Source organism: Acomys minous (genome assembly GCF_964271855.1).
Source record: "Acomys minous genome assembly, chromosome: 19".
NCBI lineage: Eukaryota > Metazoa > Chordata > Mammalia > Rodentia > Muridae > Acomys > Acomys minous.
Window position 1 is genome coordinate 60647300 of NC_140499.1, and position 23121 is coordinate 60670420.

Below are 23121 nucleotides of genomic sequence, written 5' to 3' on the forward strand. Positions count from 1 at the left end.
GGACTCTCCGTCTTCCACCTGCTGGCCGAGGTTAGGCTGTCTTGGCTTCCATGCCCAGTTTTTATATGCTGCTGTTCTGGAGATTGAGCCCAGGATTTCATGTTTGCTAAGCAAGCACCCTACCAACTGAGCTACATCTCTAGCCCCTCCCCCTTGTTTATATTTATGTATACAGTGCTCTGCCTGCATGTGCACCTGCACGCCAGAAGGTGGCATCAGATCTCATTATGGATGGTTGTGAGCCACCATGTCATTGCTAGGAATTGAACTCAGGACCTTTGGAAGAGCAGCCAGTGCTTTTAACCTCTGTGACAACACACACCCCCCTCCCTTTAAAAAAAAAAGTTCATTCGGGCCAGGAGAGATGGCTCAGAGGTAAAGAGTGCTGTCTGCTCTTCTAGAGGCCCTGAGTTCAATTCCCAGCACCCACACGGTGGCTCACAACCATTTACAATGAGATCCACTGCCCTCTTCTGGCGGGCAGGCTTATGCAGGCAGAATGTTTTATACATAAATAAATCTTTAAAAATTTTTTAAATTTAAAAAGTTCATTCTAGCTGGAGCTGCCTCCAATCCAGGCTGGCCTCAAACTCATGGTGTTCTTCCTACCTCAGTCTTTGAAAAACTGGGATTACAGAAGCAAGCTGCTACTTCTGGCTTGGTTCTTTTTTTTTTGAGACCACCACACCTGAGCATTCTTTAATTATTACTATTTTACATTTTATTTTACTCATTGTATGTTGGCAGTGGGTGATTTGTGCCGCAGAATACATGTATTAAGGTATAGCTTCTGGGAATTATTTTTCTCCTTTCATCACGTCCATGTCGAGCTTGGGGCAAACACCCACTGAGCCATCTTTTCATATCAATAACTCCAGTTCCTCTCTATACTTTTCTACCACAGAGCAGTAATGTACAGAAGCCACTTGGAGGTTAACTCAGGGCACACTCACCAGAGGTCACTTGGGTGGGACTGGCAGGGTGTGTGAGGAGAGGCTGGAGTATGTTTACACAGCTACATTCTTCATCCTACCTGACACTATTCAATTTGTACTGAGATCCGGGCTATTGGCAGCTGTCTCTTTAAGAACTGGCTTGGTGGCCCGCCCTTTAAAGGGATCAGCAGGAAGGGAGTCACGTGACTGAGGCTCTTCCGCTGTGTTAAACTTGTTGGCGGCTGTATGTTCTGCTGTTGGGGACCTCGCTGGGGCTGGGTCCCCTGTGCCCCAACCCCATGGCTCCTTTTGAGTCTGCTTGTGTGTGCTGCTCCGTTTGGCCTGCTGGGAGAGGAGACTCGTCAGGTAAGGGCTCTGGAACTAAAGTCATTGGTGTTTCCGGAAATCCTGCCTTTCTAGGATGACTGGACTCTGGGGCAACAGAGGGGTGGAAGGTGGGTGCAGAAGTGTTAACCCAGTGTGCCCAGTGTGGAGCCATGTGACGGGAAGGATTGTGGAGGAGGGCAGGCATGACTTCTTCCTCTTTTCTGGTGGTGTCTGAACCTCGCCTCAGAGATTGTAACCCAGGGCCAAGCATGTCTGAGCACTTCATGGTGGTGCACACCTCTAATCCCAGGCAGATGGATCTCTGTGAGTTCGAGGCCAGCCTCGGCTACAAAGAGAGTTTCAAGACCCGCCCCCCTCAATTTCTACACATCCCTCTGGCCTAAGCCTCAAGAGCCCTTGCCATTCCTGGTATTGCCCAGGTCCTGCCCTCCATCCGTAAGCTGCCTCTGTACCTGTGACTGTCCCTGATCTTGCTCTCTCCATCCCACTACCCCGTGTTTTCAGGTGTCTATGGAAGTTATTTCCGGCTGGCCGAATCCCCAAAACCTGCTTCATATCCGGGCGGTGGGCAGCAACTCCACCCTGCACTATGTGTGGAGCAGCCTAGGGCCCCCAGCCGTGGTGATGGTGGCCACCAACACCACTCAGAGTGTCCTGAGTGTCAACTGGAGTCTCCTGCTGTCTCCTGATCCTGCTGGGGGCCTGGCGGTGCTCCCCAAGAACAGCATCCAGTTTTCTTCCGCTCTTGTCTTCACCAGGGTGAGGCTCTGGAGGAGCTCAGAGAGAGGTGCACAAGAAGAGAGTCCATCCTACCCCCAAGGGAGAGGGAAGGGTTTAAGACAGGATGAGTGGGGCTGGAGAGATGGCTCAGTGGTTAAGAGCACTGCCTGCTCTTCGAAAGGACCCGGGTTCAACTCCCAGCACCCACATGGCAACTCACAACTGTCTGTAACTCCAAGATCTGACACCCTCACACCAATGCACGTAAATTAAAATAAAATAAAAAAGACAGGATGGGGGAAATGGATGCACTTTTGGGTGGGGTGAGTGGGAGGGATGGGCAAGAGAAAGCCAGAGCGGGGGCAAGCCTTGTTCCACTCTGCCCTGTCCCCAGCTGCTTGAGTTTAACAGCACCAAGGTGTCGGAGGGGACACAGCCCCCAGGAAAAGCATATCCCCCTTACTCCTTGGCTGAGTTCTCCTGGAACAACATCACCGACTCACTGGACCTAGCCACCCTGAGCGCTGCTTTTCAAGGCCACCCTGTAGATGACCCTACTGGAGCATTTGTCAATGGCAGCCTGGCCTTCAAGGTAAGGCTGTGGGGAAGGAATTTAAAAAGCTGATTTACTGAGCATGGGGGTTATCCCTCCAGCTCCACTCCCCCCCCACACACACACACATGGCTTCTTCTTCCTCCTTCCTAGGTCCAGGCCTTTGCTAGATCTAGCCGACCCGCTCAGCCCCCTCGCCTCCTGCACACGGCGGATGTCTGCCAGCTAGAAGTGGCCCTGGTTGGAGCGGCGCCTCGGGGGAAGCGCTCCTTATTTGGCCTAGAGGTAGCCACCGTGGGTCCTGGCCCTGACTGCCCCTCCTTGAAAGAGCAGCGCTCCATGGACGATGAGTACGCACCTGCTGTCTTCCAGGTCAGCCGGCTGGGAGTACAAAGTGGGGTTACAGATATGGGTTGGGTTTTGGTTTGCCTTTTTTTCTTTTTTAAGATTTATTTGTTTTATTTTATGTGCATTGGTGTTTTGCCTGCATGTATGTCTGTGAAGGTGCCAGATCCCTTGGAACTGGAGCTACAGTTGTAAGCTGCCATGTGGGTGCTGGGCATTGAACCCTGGTCCTCTGGAAGTGCTCTTAACCGCTCAGCCATGTCTCCAGCCCCAAAATATTTGTTTTTCATGTGTGTGTGTGTGTGTGTGTGTGTGTGTACATGTGTGTATAGGTTTCCTATGGAGGCAAGAAGAGGGCGTCAGGTATCCTGCAGCTGGAATTACAAGATGTTGCAAGCTTCTTGACATAGGTGCTAGGAAATGAACTTGGGTTTTCCACAATAGCAGTAAGCTCATGGCCACTGAGCCGTCACTCCAGCTGCTACCACCACCTTTTTTTTTTTCTCCAAGACAGGGTTTCTCTGTGTGTAGCTCTGGCTGTCCTGCCTCTGCCTCCCGAGTGCTGGGATTAAAGGTGTGTGCCACCACGCTCAGCTATCACCACCTTTTTTTTTTTAAAGATTTATTTATTTATTATGTATACAGTGTTCTGTCTGCATGTACAGAGGGTGCTAGATCTTATTACAGATGGTTATGAGCCACTGTGTGGTTGCTGGGAATTGAACTCAGGACCTTTGGGAGAGCAGCCAGTGCTCTTAACCTCTGAGCCATGTCTCCAGCCCCACCACCACCACCTATTTTTAAAAGGTGTTTCTGTTTGTATGCAGTTTTTTTGTTTGTTTGTTTTTGAGACAGGGTCTTTCTATGTTAGCCTTGGCTATCCTGGACTCGCTTTGTAGACCAGGCTGGCCTCGAACTCACAGCCATCTGCCTGCCTCTGCCTCCCGAGTGCTGGTATTGAAGGTGTGCGCCACCACACCCAGCTGTTTGTTTTTTGAAACAGGGTCTCTATGTATCTGTAGCTGGCCTAGAACTCTTACTGTGTAGAATAGGCTGACCTTGAGCTCACAAAGATTTTCTGCTTCCACCTCCTGAGAGCTGGGATTAAATGCATGTACCACCACACATGGTCTCCGTTTTTTATTTAACGACACTTTCTTGCTTGTCGTGGTAGCACATGCCTTTAATCCCAGCACTCAGGAGGCAGAAGCAGGTGAGTTCAAGGCCAGCCTGGTCTACAACAGTCTAGGACAGCCAGGGCTACACAGAGAAACCCTGTCTTGGAAAAAAACCAAAAACAAAACACTTTCTCTGGCTCCTTTTAGTGTTGGTTGTACTAGCTTTCTGTAACCTGACATCTCTGCCTTCCAAGGAAACAGACAAAACCAGTGCAGGGCTTCATGATCTTCAGCTGGGATCCTCCCTAACCTGGAGCCCAGAGGGAGCAGGGGCAGAGTGGCAAGGATGCAGCTCTGCTCATCTCTCTCTCTAGAGTGGAGACCACCCTGCTACAAGTAGCATGTCAGGTGTACAGCTACACTTAGTACGGGGGTGGGGGTGGGGGTGGGGTCACCTTTGCTGGCCTGATTGCCCCTGCTGTTCATGACGCGCAGCGTGGGAGAGGCGGTGAGACAGAAAGGTTGGCACAGTCGCTCCGTCTCACCCTGCCTCCTTTGCCTCTCTCTCTAGTTGAAGGAGTTGCTGTGGGGCTCCTCCCCATCGGGCTTCATGCAATGGCGACCAGTGGCTTTCTCTCAGCAGCAACGGGCCCGAGAATCGGCCCTCCCCTGCCAGATTTCCTCTCTCAACCCTACCTTGGCATATTCTCTCCCTCACTCACCAATCGTCCAAGCCTTCTTTGGATCCCAGAACAATTTCTGTGCCTTCAATCTGACATTTGGGACCCCCACAGGCCCTGGCTACTGGGACCAACACTACCTCTGCTGGTAAGAACCGAGGCTTTGGGGAAGTCCAAGGGGAGAAAGACCAGGCCTCTCAGACTTCTCTCTTAAGCTTGCTCACCTCTTTATTTTTAACCTTCTTCCTCTAGGTCAATGCTTCTGGGCGTGGGCTTCCCTCCAGTGGACACCTTATCTCCACTAGTCCTTGGAGTCATGGCAGTGGCCCTGGGAGCTCCAGGCCTCATGTTGCTGGGGGGAGGCCTGTTTCTGCTGCTGCGCCACAAGCAATATTCTGAGTACCAGTCCATAAACTGAGACCTGACTCTCCAGAGGAAAAGGCCAGGACCACATCCGCCATGCTGTGCCTGACACTGTCGGAGGGTGGAGGGTCAGGGTTGTCATCTGCTTTTCTGCAGACCCTCAGAAGCCAGCCTCGACTCACCGGGGCCTCCGAGTTCCGTCGTCTTTCCTAACCCATGGAGAGGCTAGGACGACTGGGAAAAGGAAGGCCCCCACGGTTGTTTTCTCCTCTTGTCGTTCACCGCTCCCATTTCCCTTGGTTGAAACTTGAAGGCCCACGTGAGAGTGACTGTTGACTGCCCTAAGGGGCATGAAATAGACTTTTTTTTTTTTCTTACAAGAGTCCAATCTCTCTTTTTAAATTAGATTTCTGTATTTTATTGTATTTGTGAGTGTTCTGCTTGCTTGTATGGATGTGCACAGCGTGTGTGTGTGTGTGTGTGTGTGTGTGTGTGTGTGTGTGTGTGTGTGTGTGTGTGGTGCCTCAGGAGGTCAGAAGAGAGCACTGGATCCCCTTGAGCGGGAGGTACGGATGGTTGCACACCACCATGTGGGTGCTGGGATTGAACCAGAATCCTTTGCAAGAGCAACAAGTCCTCCTCCTCCTGGGTGAGCCATCTCTCTAGCTCAGATTCCAGTCTCTTAATGTGCGGATGCTGCCGGCCTGGTTTGGGATGCTTTCAGCAACTGGGAAGACAGAGCTAGGATGGAAGGCGGTTTCCCTCTGAGGGCCCATTTTCCCACCAGTCCTAGTGTTCTCTGTCCAAGGCTCCTGTCAACCACCCTCCACCTTGATGCCAGGAGGTGATGGCGGGAGGGGCGGGAGGGGCAGAAAGAATGAGCCACAAGAGGCTGGCAGTGATTTATTACATGGTCACATATATATGTATATATTGGGCTAACAGCCACTCTGCCATCCCAGCCACCATGTGATTACAAACACACTTCTTTTGGAGGATTCATCTCTGCCTCTTCCCCCTCTTTACGGTGGGACAGTGGGACTTCTTGGAAGTTTGAGAAGTGGAAAGTTACAGGGACCCATGCAGGCTGGGAGAAGGAAGACAGCAGCTGTAATAGGCTTGGCGGAGGCAAAAGAGTCTTGAGGCCAGTGGTAGAGGGTCTTGAACCCAAGCCCCTAGGAAAGTTTTCACCAAATGCCAAAAGTCTGAAGTGATACCAACCTCCACCCTCGGGCAGTTTTTCCATCTCCTCGACTTTCCCATAGATAGCTGGCATGGACAGATCAGGTGTGTGGCTGGGACTCTGCACCCTACCCACAGGAAGCTGAGAAGTGAGCTAGCCATCAGGCCTTAGCTCCCGTGGCATGGTGGGAGGCTGCCAAAGAAGGAAGTGTGCTTCTCCAGTCTCTCCCCTAGGCAGCAACTAGGAGAGAATAGGGGTATCTGGGCCCCCCTGGACAGGGCCCCTATAGGGAAGTAGCAAGGTTCCTCATATCAAAAGTCCATTGCCTGGGCAAAGGGCAGGCCTGCAACCATTTTGGGGAAGCGCTAACCCTAGGGGTGGCTCAGCCCCATGAGCGGGGCCTGTAGTCGGAGACAGATCGGACATGGTCCGGGTAGTCCAAGCGGCTCTCGGAGGCAGTGAGCATGCGCTCTGGCTCCACCACGAACATGTAATAGAGGTTCCACATCAGCATGGCCAACAGTGGCAGGAAAGTCAGCCCATAGCCAAAGCCACGGAAGGAGCGGCCCACGGCAAAGGTCAACCAGTATATCAGCCTGTGGAAACACAACGACACAGCCAATCGGTCAGGAGCAGACAGCGGGAGACTTAGATGGGACGGTAGCCAAGGCTGGTTCTATACTCTAAACGCCCAGTTTATACATGTGTCTGCAATGTCTACCTTCCCACAACTCTCTGAAGTGAGAATATGCCCATCTTTTCCTGCACATACTATTTAAATTTTAAGTGGGCAAAAATAATTTCATTTTTAGCCGGGCAGTGGTGGCACATGCCTTTAATCCCAGCACTTGGGAGGCAGAGGCAGGTGGATCTCTGTGGGTTTGAGGCTAGCCTGGTCTATAAAGTAAGTGCAGGACAGGCAAGGCTACATAGAGAAACCCTGTCTTGAAAAAACCAAAATAATAATGATGATGATGATGATGCTATAATAATTTCATTTTTAACTAAATGGCAGTTAAATATTCATTTACGCGCTTGAGAATGAAATAAGAATTCAACTTGAATACTGTGTCCCTCTCTTCTGTTTCCCACCTTATCCTCCCCAGCTCCCACCCTAGGGATCCAGTGCTACAGTTTCTTGAGTCACTTCTGTTTTGTAGCTCAGGGCTTCACAGAGTTAGGCAAGTGGTCTGTTACTGAACTGCATCCCCAGCTCCCCCAGTGCTGCCTTCACCCTCCCAAATGAAGATCTTATGGGGACACCCCAGTGGTGCTGGGGTCTGAAGCTGGAGTCTGTATGCTAGGCACGCATTCTGTTAACTGAGCTGCATCCCTAACCCAGTGGCTCTCCTTACATTCAACTGTTTTGTTGTTGTTGTTGTTTTGGCGTATGTGTGTGTGTGTGTGTGTATGGTGTTTGTTTGGTTTGGGTTTTTTTGTCTTATTTTTTCAAGACAGGGTCTCTCTCTGTGTAGCCTTGGCTGTCCTAGACTCTCTTTGTAAACCAGGCTGGCCTTGAACTCACAGGGATCCGCCTGTCTCTGCCTCCCTTGTTTGTTACTTTTTGGTTACTTTTTGAGTCAGAGTCTCACTATGTGGCCCCATATGGCCTCCAACCTGAGCCGATTCGCCTGCCTCAGCTTCCTAGCACTGCCTGGGACTACAGGCCTTCGTGCCAGGCTCCAGTTCTCATCTTAGCTTCGGCGCGTGTTCCATATTTACCCTTTCCAGATAAAGAAACCAAGATCCTGACCGGTTTGGTGGCACAGACTTCTAATCCAGGCACTCAGGAGCCAAAGGCAGGCAGATCTGGGAGGGTGAGGCCATCCTGGACTACACACTCACTACACAGTGCATTCTAGGACAGCCAGTCTTTACCCTGCCTCAAAAAAAAACCAAAACAAAACAGAAGCTTGCTTACAATACTCAATAAACTACGGCAGGAGGATCACCAAGAGTTTGAGGCCAGCCTGATTTACGTATTTTCAGGCCAAGGTGTGCTACATATTGAGATCCTGTCTCAATGAATAAAAATAATATTCAGTGGTGATTCCAAAGGTAACGAGCCTGCCTGCCGTGAGAGGCAACTGGCCTGGGGGAAGAGGTCAGTGCTCTCACAGGGATCCGCTCACTGACTAGCAGATTTCCTTCCCAGAGAGCAAAGGGATCAGAACCATTCAAACATTAGAGGAAGCTGTCTCAAGAGCAGGAACTGATCTGTGGTGTCCAGTGTCCAAATTATGAAGATCAGTGTCAGGGCAGTTCGTTTATTGGTCTCATTTTGTTTTCTGAGACAAGGTCATAGTTACATGGTGCTGGCTGGCTCAAAACTCACGGTACAAGTCTGCCGTGAACTCTTGGCAGCCCTCTTTTTTGTTCAGCTTCCCGAGTATTAAGAGCCACTACATCAGCTCTAGGACAGTTTTTAGCACTGTCTAAGGAAGAACGTCCTAGCCATTAGAACCCTTTTTTTTGGGGGGGGGGGAGTTCAAGACAGGGTTTCTCTATGTAGCCTTGGCTGTCCTGAACTTGCCCTGTAGACCAGGCTGGCCTTGAACTCAAAGTTCTGCCTGCCTCTGCCTCCGCCTCCCAAGTGCCGTTAGAACTCTTAAAACTGGAAAGGGATGTGGGAATCCCAGCATTTGAGGCTGAGACAGGAGGATTGCTAAGAGTTTCTGTCCAAATAAAACAGAAAAGGCTCCACATTTTGTGTTCAGCAAAAAAAAATTTTTTTCAAGACAGGGTTTTTTTGTGTTTCCTTGACTGTCCTGGACTCACTTTGTAGATCAGGCTGGCCTCGGACTCCCTAAGTGCTGGGATTACAGGTGTGCGCCACCACTGCCCAGGGTGTTGAGCAATTTTTAAAGCTATGTGAATGGAGAGTTACAGACTAAAGATATAGCTTCAGTGGGCACACTAAATGACAAACCAGGCTAGGGTGGAGGCTGCTCAGCGCTGTGCTTAGATGTGTGAGGCAATGGATTCCATGCTCTATACTAAAGTAACAGTCAAAAGTTCTCCATTGGCATGCCTCTGAGACCAACTTCTGAAGGACAGGAAGAGAGGAGCTGACTACCTGCTGCCCAGTGAAGCTCTCAAGAGACGGGGGATTCATCGCTGTATGGTACACATCCAGAAACATCCCCGCCCCGCCCCCACTCCCACCCCCATCCCAGACCTCAAGTCTCCCTGGAGGCTCTAGGCTCATCACTTCCCTCGCGCCTACCCTAGCCATGGCCACCCTAGCCCCTACTCACCGAGATATGGCAAACAGACCCGTGAGCAGGGGCAGCAGCTTAAGGGTGTCCTGGGGCAGATAGGTGGAAAGCACGGCCAGGTTGAAGAAGTAGAGGATGAAAAGCTGCACCGACTGGGCCACATACTGCCGGTGGATCTCCACTTCCCGCCGGGGCTCTCCGAAGGGCCGAAGGGCGGAAAAGCACAGCAGGCTCAGCCCATACACAAGGAGCCCTGGCATGGGGGTGGGGTGGGGGGAAGCACATGGGTCAGAGAAGGCAGGAGAGCTGCATGTGTCTCTTGGGTCAGGGCTACAGAGAAGACCCAAGTGCTGCTCCCTGGAGGCGAGGGGGCAGAGGGTGGCAGGTTCCGGATGCCCTGAGTGGTTCCGGAAGAATGAAGAGAAGCCACCCCAATCCAAGGCTTCTAGTCCATTTCCTACGTAGCCCCTCTCCACGAGCCAGACTCACCTAGCACGATGGGGAAGGTGGCGAAGACCCCACAGCGGAGGGTGTAGACCAAGCGGGAGCTCATGGTGGGCAGCCTCGGAGCTTCGAAGGGCAGGAAGGCATATGCTCCGTACAGCAGGCAGGGGAAGAAGATGAGGGCAGCCACCACCGAGGCTACAGCTCTGAGCGCCTCACGGCCTCCACAGCTTCCACAGCCCCCGCAGGACCGGCTAGGGGGTCTCACAACGGCCTCAGCCCACTTGCGCTCTAGGGGCTCAGGGTGGCTGAGTCGGGCTGGCAGGAAATTCCTGCGCTCACCCTGGCCGGTCTCATGACGCACGATGCGCTCTTCCTGGCATTTCCGCTCGATGCACTGTAGGTCGATGGGCACGAAGGCCCTAACTGCCTTCTCAGGGAGCAGGTTGGCATCATCTTTAAATGGTTCCTCCGACTTAGTGGGTGCTTCCGACTCGAGGGGTTCTGGGTGAATATCTCGCCAGCCCGGGGGATCCGGAAGTGGGGCGCTGGGATGAGGGTCAGTTCCCCAGGGCAAAGTGGCGGCCTCACTTACTGTGCTGTCTGGACCATCCTCGGGTCCCTCTCTGACAATAGGAGACCCAAATGAAGACCCCACTGTGAGGGACTCGGCTCCAGGGGACTCTGTCCCACCTTCTTCCTCTGGCTGCCGGCCAGTGGGGACTAAAGCCTGTGGTGGGCTCTTCTCCGGAGCCTCCTCTGGTTCCTTCATTTCCAAGAGGGCTAGTGTCTCTGGTTCTGTCATTGTGAGGCTTCAGTTCTGAAGTCTACCAGAAGGCGATGTCATCCTAAAAGGAATAGGGGGGAAGTTCTGTGAAAATACCTTGTCTTCTGGCCCAGGACAGTTTCTCAGACCTAGACCTCCCCAGAGCAGCAGACCTCACGGGACTCTCCGGGAGAACACAGTGTGGAGGAAGGTGTTGAAACAGAGAGGCAGGCAGGCAGCAGAGGACTAAAATGGAGGGCTACTTTTCAAAGTAAGTGTCACCCAGCAGGACAAGGGTGAATCAGGGGACACAAGCCCTGGCAGCTGTGGCCTCGGTCTACGCCCACACTGCCTTCTACCCTCTCCACCCAAACCCCTGGATTCATGGCCACCCGAGCTGAGCTGAGAGCTTCTTTACAGCCAAGGCTCATCCTATAGAGAAACCGTCCCCTCGCCCTTCCACCTGCCCTTTGCCCTGCAGATCTCTGCCTGGAACTCTTGGCAACTGCCACTCAGTCCCTTAGTCTCCATTCCAGGAGCCAGCCATTTCTAAACGTCCCCCCTACCCACCCTACCCCACCCTGGCAGTCTCAAGCAATTCAACCCGGCTGGGCTTCACCCAGACCTTCAGTTCTGGTGTGTGGCTGTTCGCACGTCTTCATTTTGTCTGTCTTTCCTCCCTTCCACTGTCCAGCTCACAGCTTCTGGATGGGGCTCTTTTCTTCCTTCACCTCTAGGGCCCCTCCTACCCCTGCCCTTTGGACCCATGATACCCTCTTACCTTACATCTGCAGAGAGGCGGAGGATCCCCCGGAAAGGAACTGCCTAGCTCTCTCGTGGCTGGCTCTGCAAGTATTTCCCAGTCTCCCTTCCCTTACCTGTGTCTCCAAACCTGTCTGACCAGAGCAGGTGGAGCCCAGATTAAAGGCACAGGCCCCGCCCTACAGAATCTGCCTACTGGAAGAACTCTACAGGAGGACGACGTCATCCTTTTTGAAAATTAAGGGTGCAGCTGGAAGTAGAGGTGTGGACTGTAGGTATTCTGGGATGGGATGTGTAAGTGCTCCTAGCTCAGGAATGCCACAGCATAAAATAGGGTTTGTGTACCAAAAGGGTGCTTAAACTGGGAAAAAGAGATGCTGGGCTGGTGGTAGCTCAAGAGGCAGAGGCACATGGATCACCTAGGAATTCTAGGCCAGCCTGGAATATAGAGAGTGACTCCAGGACAGCCTGGGTTATTACACAGAGAAACCCTGTCTTGAAGAACAACAAACCAACCAACAAACAAACAAACAAAACAAAAATTGGGAAAATGATGACATCTGCAAATTTGTTCAGTAAATGTTTATTGGGTATCTTTTTTATCTTTTTTTGATTTTGGTTTTTTTCAAGATTTTGGTTTTTCTGTGTGTAGCCCTGGCTGTTCTGGAACTCACAGAGAGATCCACCTGCCCCTGCCTCCTAAGTGCAGGGGTTAAAGGCTGCACTACCACTCCCTGGTTTGAGTATCTATTTTTTATTTGTTTGTTTGTTTGTTTGTTTTTCCAGACAGAGTCTCTCTGTGTAGCCTTGGCTGTCCTTGACTCGCTTTGTAGACCAGGCTGGCCTCGAACTCACATCGATCCTCCTGCTTCTGCCTCCCCAGTGCTGGGATTAAAGGCATGTGCCACCACGCCCGGGCTAGGATCTATTCTTAATAATGTGCTATTTTGTAGTGGTACACGCCTTTAATCCCAGCTCAGGAGGCAGAGGCAGGAAGTCTGTGAGTCCGAAGCAGGCTGGTCTAGCAGCCAAAGTTTAGCACAGCCAGAACTACACAGATAGACCTGGTCTCAAAAACAAAAACATAGCCGGGCGTGGTGGCATACGCCTTTAATCCCAGCACTCCGGAGACAGAGGCAGGCAGATCGCTGTGAGTTCGAGGCCAGCCTGGTCTACAAAGCGAGTCCAGGACAGCCAAGGCTACACAGAGAAACCCTGTCTCAAAACACCAAAAAAACAAAAAACAAAAACATTAACAAAAAAAATCCAACAAACAAAAAAGTGCTATTCTAGGCACAGGTACAAAAGAGAACAAAGTGACAATCAGGGTTTCTAGCTATTGGGCTAACAGACATTAAAAATTAACACTAAATCAGTAAAATAATTTCAGCAGGGAAAGCCTTTTTAAGGTGACATTAAAGCTGAAACCCAATGGGAGGGAGTTCCTTGTAGAGGAACTGTAAGTCAGAGGCCAACAGATGGGAAACACTTCAGGCTGTTTCAGGAATAGAAAGGCGGTGTGGTGGCTGGAGCCAGGAGCATAGTGTGTGTATATACACCGCCATTATAATGTGTATGTAGACAGGACCCAAATACTCTTCTGCTTAGGTTTACTTAAGAAAGCAATAGGAGCCAGGGGTGGTGGCGCACGCTTTTAATCCCAGCACTTGGGAGGCAGAGGCAGGCGGATCGCTGTGAGTTCGAGACCAGCCTGGTCTACAAAGCGAATCCAGGACAGCCAAGGCTACACTGAGAAACTTTGTCTTGAAAAACCAAAAACAAACAAACAAACAAACAAAATGTAGTATCTGGGGAGGAATTCCTTTAAGAAACAAACAAACACCTTCCCCCAGCAACCGTCAACTTCCTGTGGCTCCTCAGTTAGGAGTCGGACTTGAGGAGCCCTTCCCACATCCATGCTGGAATTTTGGCTGATTTGATCTTGTGCATGCAGTGACAGGTGAGTTCCAGTGTGCAACAGCACTGTCGCTTCTGGCAAATACTTCTTCCAAGCAGATCTCCATTACCTCCGGTTCTTAAAAATCTTTGCTGCCCCTCTTCTGCAACGATTTCTGAGTGTTGGGAGTGGCCGTCCCATTTATTTAGTCTTATTTTATGTGCACTGGTGTTTTGCTTGCAAGTATGTCTGTGTGAGAGTGTCGAATCCTCTGGAACTGGAGCTAACTCCTTGTGAGCTGCCAGGTGGGTGCTGGGAACTGAAGCTGGGTCCTCTGGAAGAGCAGCCACTCCTCTTAACCGAGAGGCCATTTCTCCAGCCCCTAGTTGTCCCATTTATAGCTGAGCACTCTACAGTCTCGTTTTTGTTTCTCTCTCTCTCTCCTGGAAACTTTAAATTTTTCACTTAACTTGGGGGCGGGGGCGTGCCATGGGGGGCGCGTGTGTGATCAAGGTGACTTCCTCGAGTCGCTTCACCTTACACCATGTGGGTTCCAAGGGTCGCGCTCAGGTAGGCGGCAAGCCTTGATCAGCTGAGTCATCTCGCCAGCGCGCTCTTTTTAAATTTACTTAATTTTTCGAGACAGGGTCCCCGCAATGTAGCCGGGCTGGGAACTTGCCGCAGGCTGCCTCAGCCTCTTAAGTGATAGGAAGATAAGCCTGCACTAGTATGCCCGGTTTCTCTGACATCTTTGACAATAAATTTTTCCTCAACTATTTAAGAAAAGCTCAGCAGAAAAAGCCATGCCGGCTGGAGGGAGTTCGAGTAACTTCCCGGAGCGAAAACACATTTTCGCGAGACTTGGTGGATTGGTCACTGGGCCGGGGCTTTTGCGGCAGCTATCGCGAGATTTGATAGGTGGAGGAGGAGCCATCTCAGGTAGCCGCCTCACAGCGATGGCGGCCGAGCAGGGCCGGCGGCGGTGGCGGCTCCGGGTACGGCTGGAGACGGCAGTGGAGGAGCCAATGGTGGGTGGCGGGGGCCTGTGACCAGGAGGTGCCCCCGGGCCCAGGCACCATGAGCCAAGGCCCCCCTCCAGTGGAGAGCGGCGAGCCTGAAGCAAAGGTCCTCCACACGAAGCGGCTCTACCGGTGAGAGGCAGGGCCGGGGCGTGTGTGCAGCCGCGGCGGGCAAGCGGGGCCGGCGAGGGGCGGGGCCTGCGGCGGGCGGGCCGGGCGAGGGCGGGGGTGCAGCCTGAGAGCGGGGCGGGCGAGCCGGGAGGAGCTCCCGAGAATTGGGTGGGTGGGAGGTTTGAAGCGTGTCCGCGGAAACCCTTGCCTCCGAGAGCGCGGCGCGGCGCGGGGCTTTGCGGAATTGGAGGCTTAGAAGGGTTGGGTAGGGGAGGGTGGGGTGAGGGGGTCCCAGGTGGGGAAAAACCCGAAAGGGACTAGTGCTCAGAACCGTGCTGAGCACCAGTGGTTGACTGGAATTAGCCATTGACTGAAGTCCACAAAAACAGGTTCGTGTCCTTCATTTGCCCCTCTCGCTGTGTGACCTTGGGCCTCAGTTTCTTCTTCCTTAAAAGGAAAGATTTCAGTCTGGAGATAAATGGCTCGGCGGTTTTTTTGTTTGTCTTTTTTTTTTTTAATATTTATTTATTATGTATACAGTGCTCTGCCTCCATGGCAGAAGAAGGCATTAGATCACATTATAGATGGTTGTGAGCCACCATGTGGTTGCTGGGAATTGAACTCAGGACCTCTGGAGGAGCAGTCAGTGCTCTTAACCTCAGAGCCTCAGTGGCTCGGCGTTTAGGATCACTAGCTCCTCTTCTAGAGGACCCTGGTCCAATTCCCAGCATCCACATGGCAGCTCATAGCTGTAACTCCAGTTCTAGGGGATTTGATGCTTTCTAACAGTATATACACACACACACACACACACACACACACAAAACACCAGTGCACAAAAATAAAAATAAATCTTTTTTTTTAAAGGAATTTCAAATTATAAAAAAAAAAGATTTCATTTGAATATACCCTGAAGTCCTTTACGGCTCAAATTTTGTTAATTCTGAAAGAGAAAGTCTAGAAGACCAGTGTGTTTGTTGGCTAGGAAGAGCCTTGAAGACACCCAGTGACTCAATTCTTCCTTCCTTACAATCTGTGTCGACAGTCTTGTGTAGGTAGAACACAGATCCTGTAGCTGAGTCACAGTAAGATGAAGAGCTGAGGTTTCTGCCTTTTAGTAGGAAATGGAGCTTGGGGGTTCCCATTTACCACAGGCCCTGCTGACGAGGGGTGTTTGCCTGGGAGGAGGACTGGCACTGCCCAGGCTTGGCCGTGAAAGAATTAAGAGCTGGTTGTGTTCGTGTGTCCTGCTTGTGCTGGCCTTGTAAGCCAGAAGGTGAAAGGAAGTACAGACTCTTCTGGAAATAGCAAGGTGCTCCCCTTCAGCAGCCCCTGGCCTCCCACTGTGGGTCCCCAAGCAGGAGTCCCCAGGCAGAGGCGGTCCCTGGAGGTGGCTTGTGTAACTGCTAAGTGCTGAGCTGCCTGTCAGGCACAGCGGGGGCAGTGTCTGTGGTATTTCCTAGTTGTGTCAAGCCAGCTGTCTCATACCTTTCATAGTGCTGACAGTATGTGTTTGCAGTATGTGGCTTATATGTATGTATGTGTGTATATGGGTTATCTGTGTTGTGTTGGTTTTGAGAAGGGTAAACAGTTGAGGCAGCCAGTTTTGGGGTTTTTGCGCGCGCGCGCCTGTGTGTGTGTGTGTGTGTGTGTGTGTGTCTCTGGCGATGACCATCTTGATGTGTGTGTTGTAGACTGTGGAGCTGTCATTGAGCTTCAGGAAACTGGGAAACTCCCAAAGCTAGCTGTCTACAAGTAGAGCATTTTCATGCCTTTTTTGTTTGTTTTAGATTTTTTTTTGTTTGTTTGTTTGTTTTTTTTTTGGTTTTTCGAGACAGGGTCTCTCTGTGTTAGCCTTGGCTGTCCTGGACTCGCTTTGTAGACCAGGCTGGCCTCGAACTCACAGCGATTCACCCGCCTCTGCCTCCCGAGTGCTGGGATTAAAGGCGTGCGCCACCACGCCCGGCTGTTTTAGATTTTTTTGTTTTTGAGACAGGGTTTCTCTGTGTAGCCTTGGCTGTCCTGGACTCACTTTGTAGACCAGTCTGGCCTCGAACTCACAGCACTCCGCCTGCCTCTGCCTCCCGAGTGCTGGGATTAAAGGCATGTGCCACCATGCCCAACCCATTTTCATGTCTTTTAATGCTATCTGAAGAAAAAAAAATCAGGAAAGGGGTTGCTAGAAAGTCTATAAACACTAATTAATTTATTAGGCTTGTTAATTATATCATTCTTTTAAAAATATTTTCTTGGGAGCTTGAGAAATGCTCAGTGGTTAAGAGCACTGACTGCTCTTCCAGAGAGGGTCTGCGTTCAATTCCCAGCAATCACATGGTGGCTCACAACCATTTGTAATGGGGTCTGATGCCCTCTAGTAACTTTCAAGTGTACATGCAGACAGAGCATTCCTATAAATAAATAAATCTTTTAAAAAGTATTTGTGGTACACACCTTTAATCCCAGCACTCGGGAGGCAGAGGCAGGTGGATCGCTGTGAGTTCGAGGCCAGCCTGATCTACAAAGTGGGTCCAGGACAGCCAAGGCTACACAGAGAAACCCTGTCTTGGAAAACCAACAAACAAATAAATAAAAATAAAAAATATTTTTTCTTTATACAATAATAATTTGAGTCAAGACTAATTTCCATGTTGTTGTTTCTGGAGACAGGATTTCTCTGTGTAGTCTTGGCTATCCTGGACTTGATTTGTAGACCAGGAGGCCTGCTTCTGCCTCCTGAGTGCTCGGATTAAAGGTGTGCCCGGCTTTGGAAAAGTAAGGAAATCTCTAAGCCTGTTCATAAAGATGCAAACACTTGGACTGGGGGTGTAGTTTAGTAGAGACCCTGGGTTCAGTCTTCTCTTTCTTTCTTTCTTTTTTTTTTTTTTTTTCTTTTCATTTTCCTGGGTTCAGTCTTATAGCAAAATCAACCAAAAATAAACTACCTACACTCTTATTACATCTGTCTGTGGCACTGAAGCCCCTTTGGGTTCAGGAGGTGTAGACAGTGCGATCACTTGATCTCTAGAGTCTGAGGACAGCAAGATCCTGTCCCCAAGAAGCAAATCAACTCACCCTGTCCAAGAGACTAAGCTGTTGCCCCTGGCATTGAGGTCCAGCTTGGCAGGAAGGGTTTGGCTCTCACCTCTGGGTAGCCTGAAAGGCGACTGTATTCCACAACATTGACTTATTGAGCTTCCCTATGAGAAGGCCTTGATTTCCAGCCCACACATTCAGCTGGGTGCTGTCAATCACTTGGCCCTGTATAGGGCAGCTTTCAGTGTTGTGCTCCTGGGTCATAGAGAGTCTAAGCCTCTCTATGTGGTCCACTTGGTCTGGCCTACGACCACATCTTGGTTTGTTGTGACATCTTCAGTCTGTTTTTGGATTGCCTTTGTCTGCTTCCATAGAAAAGAAGCCAGGAAGTGGGAGAGGGAAAGGGAAAGGGAGGGAGGGAGAGAAGGAGAAAAAGAAAAAAGAAAGAAAGAAAGAAAAACTGTTCACACTTGCAGGCGTGTACAAGTGTAAGCAAGAGCATGGGCTGCATTTGGCAAGTGGGTTGTATCCAGAGCACCTGTCACAGGTGAGACAAAGATGGTGACATAGGACTAAAGGCCCCTGATGGCAGGCCAGTTGAATTGCCTGCACACCAACCAACATACCTCTGCCTCTGGAATTGAAGGTATGTGCCACCAGGTCTGGCTCAGTTCCAGAGGATTTACCACCCTCTGTGTGCTCATGGTATGAAGCCGTATATGTGAGCAAAACACCCATACCCAGAAAATAAATAATCTTTTTGAGATAGGGTTTCTCTGTGTAGTCTTGGCTGTCCTGGACTCTCTTTGTATACCAGGCTGGCCTCAAACTCACAGCAATCTACCTGCCTCTGCCTCTCAAGTGCTGGGATTAAAGGTGTGTGCCACTACTCTTGGCCTAATAAATAATCTTTTTTTTTTAATCTCCAAAACAAAAGGGTTTTTGTTTGTTTGTTTGTTTTTTGTTTTTCATTTGCCTCCCACCCACCCTCAGGGTTCTCTTGTATAGCTTTGGCTGTCCAAGACTCACTTTGTAGACCAGGCTGGCCCTCAAATTCACAAGAGATCCCTGTGCCTCCTAGAGCGTTGGGTTCACAAATGTGCGCCACCACGCCCAGCTTTCTGAAGTGCTTTTTAAGCAGTTCATTTATTTTGTATGTGTATGTGTGTGAGGGCATACTTGTGCATGGTTGGGTGCCAGGGCCTGTGGAGCTTAGAGGACGACTTCTACCATGTGGGTCTCAGGCTTCATGGCAAGGGCCTTAACCCATAGCCGAGCCATCATGCCATGCCATGCTACCTTCTCCCCTTTTTGAGGGTCCCGTGTACCCCTGCACATGAATGCTGGGACACTTAGTTTTGTTCGTTTGTGGGGTTTTTATGTTTATTTATTTGTGTGTATGTATACTCGGTATGCTTCACATTAAATTTATATACCACTCAAGCCAAAAATAAAACAAAAAAACCCCTCAGGACAGAATTAGAACTAGAAAAACACTTATCTTTATATTCTCTTTCATAACTTGTTACATGCACTCAGTCTTGCCTCATCCTTTTTTTTTTTTTTTTTTTTTTTTGTGGGGGAGGGTTTGAGACAGGGTTTCTCTGTGTAGCCCTGGCTGTCCTGGACTCAGTTTGTAGGCCAGGCTGGCCTCGAACTCACAGAAATCTGCCTGCCTCTGCCTCCCCAAGTGCTGGGCTCATCCTCTTATATTTAGCTTTTCTTGTTCTTTTTTCTTCATTTTGTACTGTGCCAACAGGTACATTTGTTTACATGTACAGACACTCGGATTTCCAATATGTGAGAGAACATGTGGGTTGTTTGGGTTTTTTTCTGAGATTATGACTTCATTTAATATTAGTCTGAGTATATTTTCTTGAGAATTTGTTAGCTTCATTTTCTTTAGAACTAAATAGTATTCCTTTTTTCGGGGGTGGGAGGGCTGAGACAGAGTTTTTCTGTGTAACAGAGCCCTGACTGTCCTGGACTGCCTGTGGGCTGGCCTAGAACTCAAGAGATCCTTCTCTTTTGCCTCCCTCGCTGGGATTAAAGGCATATGTCACCATGCCCAGCAATGTTCCATTTTATATGTATACCAAATTTTAGTTACTTGTTCATCTATTGGTAAATGATGAAACTTGATTCTAACTTTTTTTTTAAAGATTTATTTATTTATTTATTTATGTATATTAGTGCTCTGCCTGCACATATACCTGCATGCCAGAAGAGGGCATCAAATCCCAGTACAGATGGTTGTGAGCCACCATGTGGTTGCTGGGAATTGAACTCAGGACCTCCGGAAGAGCGGACAGTGCTCTTAACCTCTAGCCATCTCTCCAGCCTGATTCCAATTCTTTGCAATAATGAATAAAGTATCAAGCACACATATGTATGCATGTATGCATATGTATGTGTGTTTCTGTGTCTGTGAATAGGGAGATAAGAGTACATAGTTTTTAGCCTGGCGTGGTGGCACACGCCTTTAATCCCAGCACTTGGGAGGCAGAGGCCAGCCTGGTCTACAGAGTGAGTCCAGGACAGCCAAGGCTACACAGAGAAACCCTGTCTCAAAAAACAAAACAAAACAAAACAAAGAGTACATAATTCTCTTCCAGAGCATCTGGATTCCAGAGTTTGATTCCTTAGAACCTGGAGCTCACAACTGCCTGTAACTCTAGCTCCAGTGAATCTGTCACCCTCTTTTGGGGTGTGTGTATGTGTATATGTGTGTGAACGGGAGAGAGCTTCTATGTGTGAGGGAGCACATAATGGCCTGACACTCACCTGGAGTCATGGAGAACTTGTGGAAGCCAGTTCTCTCCTTCCACCATGTGAGTCTCCAGGGTCAGACTCAGGACATCAGGCTTGACAGCCAGTGTCCCATATTGCCATCCTAGGGTACCTGGTTTTTTGTCGTTGTTTGTTTGTTTTGTTTTTTTACTTATATGCACATTTATTTTGCAGGGGGTGCATTTCGAGACAGATTTTCTTTATGTAGTAGCCCTGGCTTTCCTGGACTACAAAGTGATTGTAGACCAGGCTGGCCTTGAACTCACAGGTCTGCCTGCCTCTGCCTCTGCCTCTCCCGGTGCTGGGATTACACACATGCGCTACTGCTCCTGCCTACAGCTATCTGTTTACTTGTGGGTTTGTGCATGCGGGAGTTACAGTCATTTGTAGTCATGCTCACTGTACTTGCCATTCAAGCTCAGATCCTCATATTTGCACAGTAATTGTTCCTACACACTGAGCCATCTTCCCAGCCCAAGAACGTCAGAGGTAATAAACCCTTATATAATAATCCACTCCAACATTCTTTATTGCATGTTTACTGAATGCTAAAGCTGTAAATAGATTGTTAACATTTAAATCTTATAAAACTATTCTAAATACCTGCATTATGAGGCCCATTTTTAGTAATATGGTGACCTTTAAGGGGCTAGGTCATTTGCCAGGGTTAGAACTCTAGATTTTCGAGCCAGATACAGTGACACTTGCCTGTAAACTCAGATTTTCTGTAAACCCTAGACAGTCTATGTCTGGCAGCTTGTACTCTTTGCGTTGTATTGGGAGGGTTTTTCTACCTTAACACTACTGACATTGTGGGTAGGTTAATTTTCTTAAACTGGCGCTTGCTACTTTGTCCAGGCTAGCTTTGAAGTCCTTAATGTAAGTAAGCCTCCTGCTTCAGTCTTCAAAGTCCTGGGATTACAAGTATACACAAGCATATCCCCCAGAGGATAGTTTTTTGTTTTTTGAGACAGAGTTTCTCTATGTAACCTTGACTGTCCTGGACTTGTCTTGTAAACCAGGCTGGCCTCGAACTCACAAAGATCCACCTGCCTCTGCTTCCTGAGTGTTGGGGTTAAAGGCGTGGGCCACCACTGCCTAGCAGAGGATATTTTTTTTTTTATGTTGATGGGCTCATTTGTGCAGCAAAAGATTCCTAACAGTAGTACCTCCCTCAATTTGGACAACAAATAGTGTCTCCATCATTGCCACGAGTGCCTCGAGTGGGGCTGCTGTATCAGATTGAAGTCTTTCTTCGTGTTTTATACAGCCTGCCCTTTCAAGTCTTCTCTTCCCCTTTTCTCACCCTCCCCTCTCATTCGCTCATTCTCTGTCTCTGGTCTGCCTGTCGTCGTCGTCTTCTTCTTCTTCTTCTTCTTCTTCTTCTTCTTCTTCTTCTTCTTCTTCTTCTTCTTTTAGGTTTTTTGAGACAGGGTCTCTCAGTGTAGCCTTGGCTGTCGTGGACTCACTTTGTAGACCATGCTGGCCTCAAACTCACAGCGATTCGACTGCTTCTACCTCCCAAGTGCTGGGATTAAAGGCTTGTGCCACAACGCCCAGCTCTTTTTTGGTTTTTCAAGACAGGGTTTCTCTGTGTAACCCTGGCTATCGTGGACTCACTTTGTAGGCCAGGCTGGCCTCAAACTCACAGAGATCCACCTATCTCTGCCTCACAAGTGCTGGGATTAAACGTGTGCGCCACCACGCCTGGCTTCTCTTTCTGGTTTTTCGGGGTAGGGTTTTTCTGTGTCGTAGCACTGGCGGACCTGGACTACAAAGTGATTTGTAGACCAAGCTGGCCTCAAACTCAGCAAAGATCTGCCTGCTTCTGCCTCAAGTGCTATGCCAGACCTGGCTTTCAGTGTTTTCCTTATAATTAGTACCCCGGCACCCAAAGTGAACTGTGAGTGTGGCTCAGGGGCTTTTTGTTTCTCTGCAGGGCTGTAGTGGAGGCTGTGCATCGACTAGACCTCATCCTTTGCAACAAAACTGCTTATCAAGAAGTGTTCAAACCAGAGAACGTCAGCCTGAGGAACAAGTAAGCTGGAGACTCTGAACTACAGAATCTTACTGTTTCTTGCCTGTCTCTGTTAGTGGCTATGCTGGATAAAAACAAATATACATTACCTTTAACCTCCTGAGCTCATGGTACACTAAGGACTTATGAAGTCTCTGGCCTTCCTAAGAGAAGAGACGGGAGTCCTTCATTCTATCGGCAGCTTGTACACCCACTAGACTGATGCCATAAAAATGACATTTGAGTTGAAGGGGGTTGGCCGTGTGATGGGAAGAAGGGTAAATAAAATGGAAAAGAGAATATAGCGTGAGTGAAGACTGTTAAAAGTTAAAGAAAAAATTTATTTATTTATTTATTTTGGTTTTTCAAGATAGGATTTCTCTGTGTAGCCTTGGCTGTCCTGGACTCACTTTGTAGACCAGGTTGGCCTGGAAGTCACAGAGATCCACCTGCCTCTGCCTCCTGAGTGCTAGGATTATAGGCGTGTGTCACCAGCACCCAGCTAAAAGTTACAATTCTTATTCTTTCCTGCTGCTGTCTTTTGGAGGCTCCTCTTGCCTAACTAGGTTATAGTTCCAAGTTCCTTGGCTCCTGTTCTCTGTTGAGGGATGACAGTGCCTTAAGCTCGCTTATCCCTCCGCAGGCTGCGTGAGCTCTGTGTGAAGCTTATGTTCTTGCACCCAGTGGACTATGGGAGGAAGGCTGAGGAGCTGCTGTGGAGAAAGGTGTACTATGAAGTTATCCAGCTCATCAAGACCAACAAAAAGGTAAGGGAGGCCCTGGGGCTTTTGATGAAACTTGTCTAAAGAGGTAAAGTTA

General features: G+C 49.5%; 3 protein-coding genes and 1 long non-coding RNA gene across 8 annotated transcripts in view; 2 read left to right on the forward strand and 2 right to left on the reverse strand.

The window, feature by feature from the left end:
- The first annotated feature begins 1126 nt into the window (after window positions 1-1126).
- GLMP (glycosylated lysosomal membrane protein) lies at window positions 1127-5435 on the forward strand. The gene is made up of 6 exons (XM_084769822.1): window positions 1127-1301; window positions 1788-2042; window positions 2398-2595; window positions 2710-2928; window positions 4591-4847; window positions 4952-5435. Exons 1-6 carry the CDS (start codon window positions 1182-1184, stop codon window positions 5115-5117), a joined length of 1215 nt encoding a protein of 404 aa, XP_084625948.1. The 5' UTR covers window positions 1127-1181; the 3' UTR covers window positions 5118-5435.
- Window positions 5436-5953: 518 nt separating this feature from the next.
- Window positions 5954-11604, reverse strand: TMEM79 (transmembrane protein 79). Of its 2 annotated transcripts, none has more exons than XM_084769823.1 (4): window positions 11455-11604; window positions 9953-10755; window positions 9503-9716; window positions 5954-6841 (listed from the first exon to the last, which is right to left on the reverse strand). In XM_084769823.1, exons 2-4 carry the CDS (start codon window positions 10710-10712, stop codon window positions 6628-6630), a joined length of 1188 nt encoding a protein of 395 aa, XP_084625949.1. In that variant the 5' UTR covers window positions 10713-10755; window positions 11455-11604; the 3' UTR covers window positions 5954-6627. The 2 variants fall into 2 exon arrangements, with proteins under 2 accessions (XP_084625949.1, XP_084625950.1); XM_084769824.1 differs by lacking the exon at window positions 11455-11604 and adding an exon at window positions 11299-11447.
- Window positions 11605-12002: 398 nt separating this feature from the next.
- LOC311590685 lies at window positions 12003-12950 on the reverse strand. The gene is made up of 2 exons (XR_014776958.1): window positions 12500-12950; window positions 12003-12089 (listed from the first exon to the last, which is right to left on the reverse strand). It is a non-coding gene; the product is annotated as an uncharacterized lncRNA (long non-coding RNA).
- Window positions 12951-13299: 349 nt separating this feature from the next.
- Window positions 13300-23121, forward strand: part of SMG5 (SMG5 nonsense mediated mRNA decay factor) — a 32099-nt gene continuing 22277 nt past the window's right edge. Inside the window, exons 1-3 of one of the 4 annotated variants that reach the window (XM_084769870.1) lie at window positions 13300-13395; window positions 22225-22323; window positions 22946-23069. In XM_084769870.1, coding sequence (XP_084625996.1) covers window positions 22971-23069 — 99 coding nt within the window. In that variant the 5' untranslated portion in view covers window positions 13300-13395; window positions 22225-22323; window positions 22946-22970. Of the gene's footprint in view, window positions 13396-13464; window positions 13638-14222; window positions 14484-20645; window positions 20775-22224; window positions 22324-22945; window positions 23070-23121 lie in introns of those variants that run through there. The other 3 variants (XM_084769871.1, XM_084769869.1, XM_084769872.1) reach the window with 3 other exon arrangements.

Coding starts and splice junctions, on each gene's coding strand:
- GLMP (XM_084769822.1), top strand. CDS start 1,182: ATGTTCTGCTGTTGGGGACCTCGCTGGGGCTGGGTCCCCTGTGCCCCA. Junction 1,302..1,787: donor TGGGAGAGGAGACTCGTCAG/GTAAGGGCTCTG, acceptor CCGTGTTTTCAG/GTGTCTATGGAAGTTATTTC. Junction 2,043..2,397: donor CCGCTCTTGTCTTCACCAGG/GTGAGGCTCTGG, acceptor CCCTGTCCCCAG/CTGCTTGAGTTTAACAGCAC.
- TMEM79 (XM_084769823.1), bottom strand. CDS start 10,712: ATGACAGAACCAGAGACACTAGCCCTCTTGGAAATGAAGGAACCAGAG. Junction 9,717..9,952: donor CACCTTCCCCATCGTGCTAG/GTGAGTCTGGCT, acceptor CCCCCATGCCAG/GGCTCCTTGTGTATGGGCTG. Junction 6,842..9,502: donor GGTCTGTTTGCCATATCTCG/GTGAGTAGGGGC, acceptor GTGTTTCCACAG/GCTGATATACTGGTTGACCT.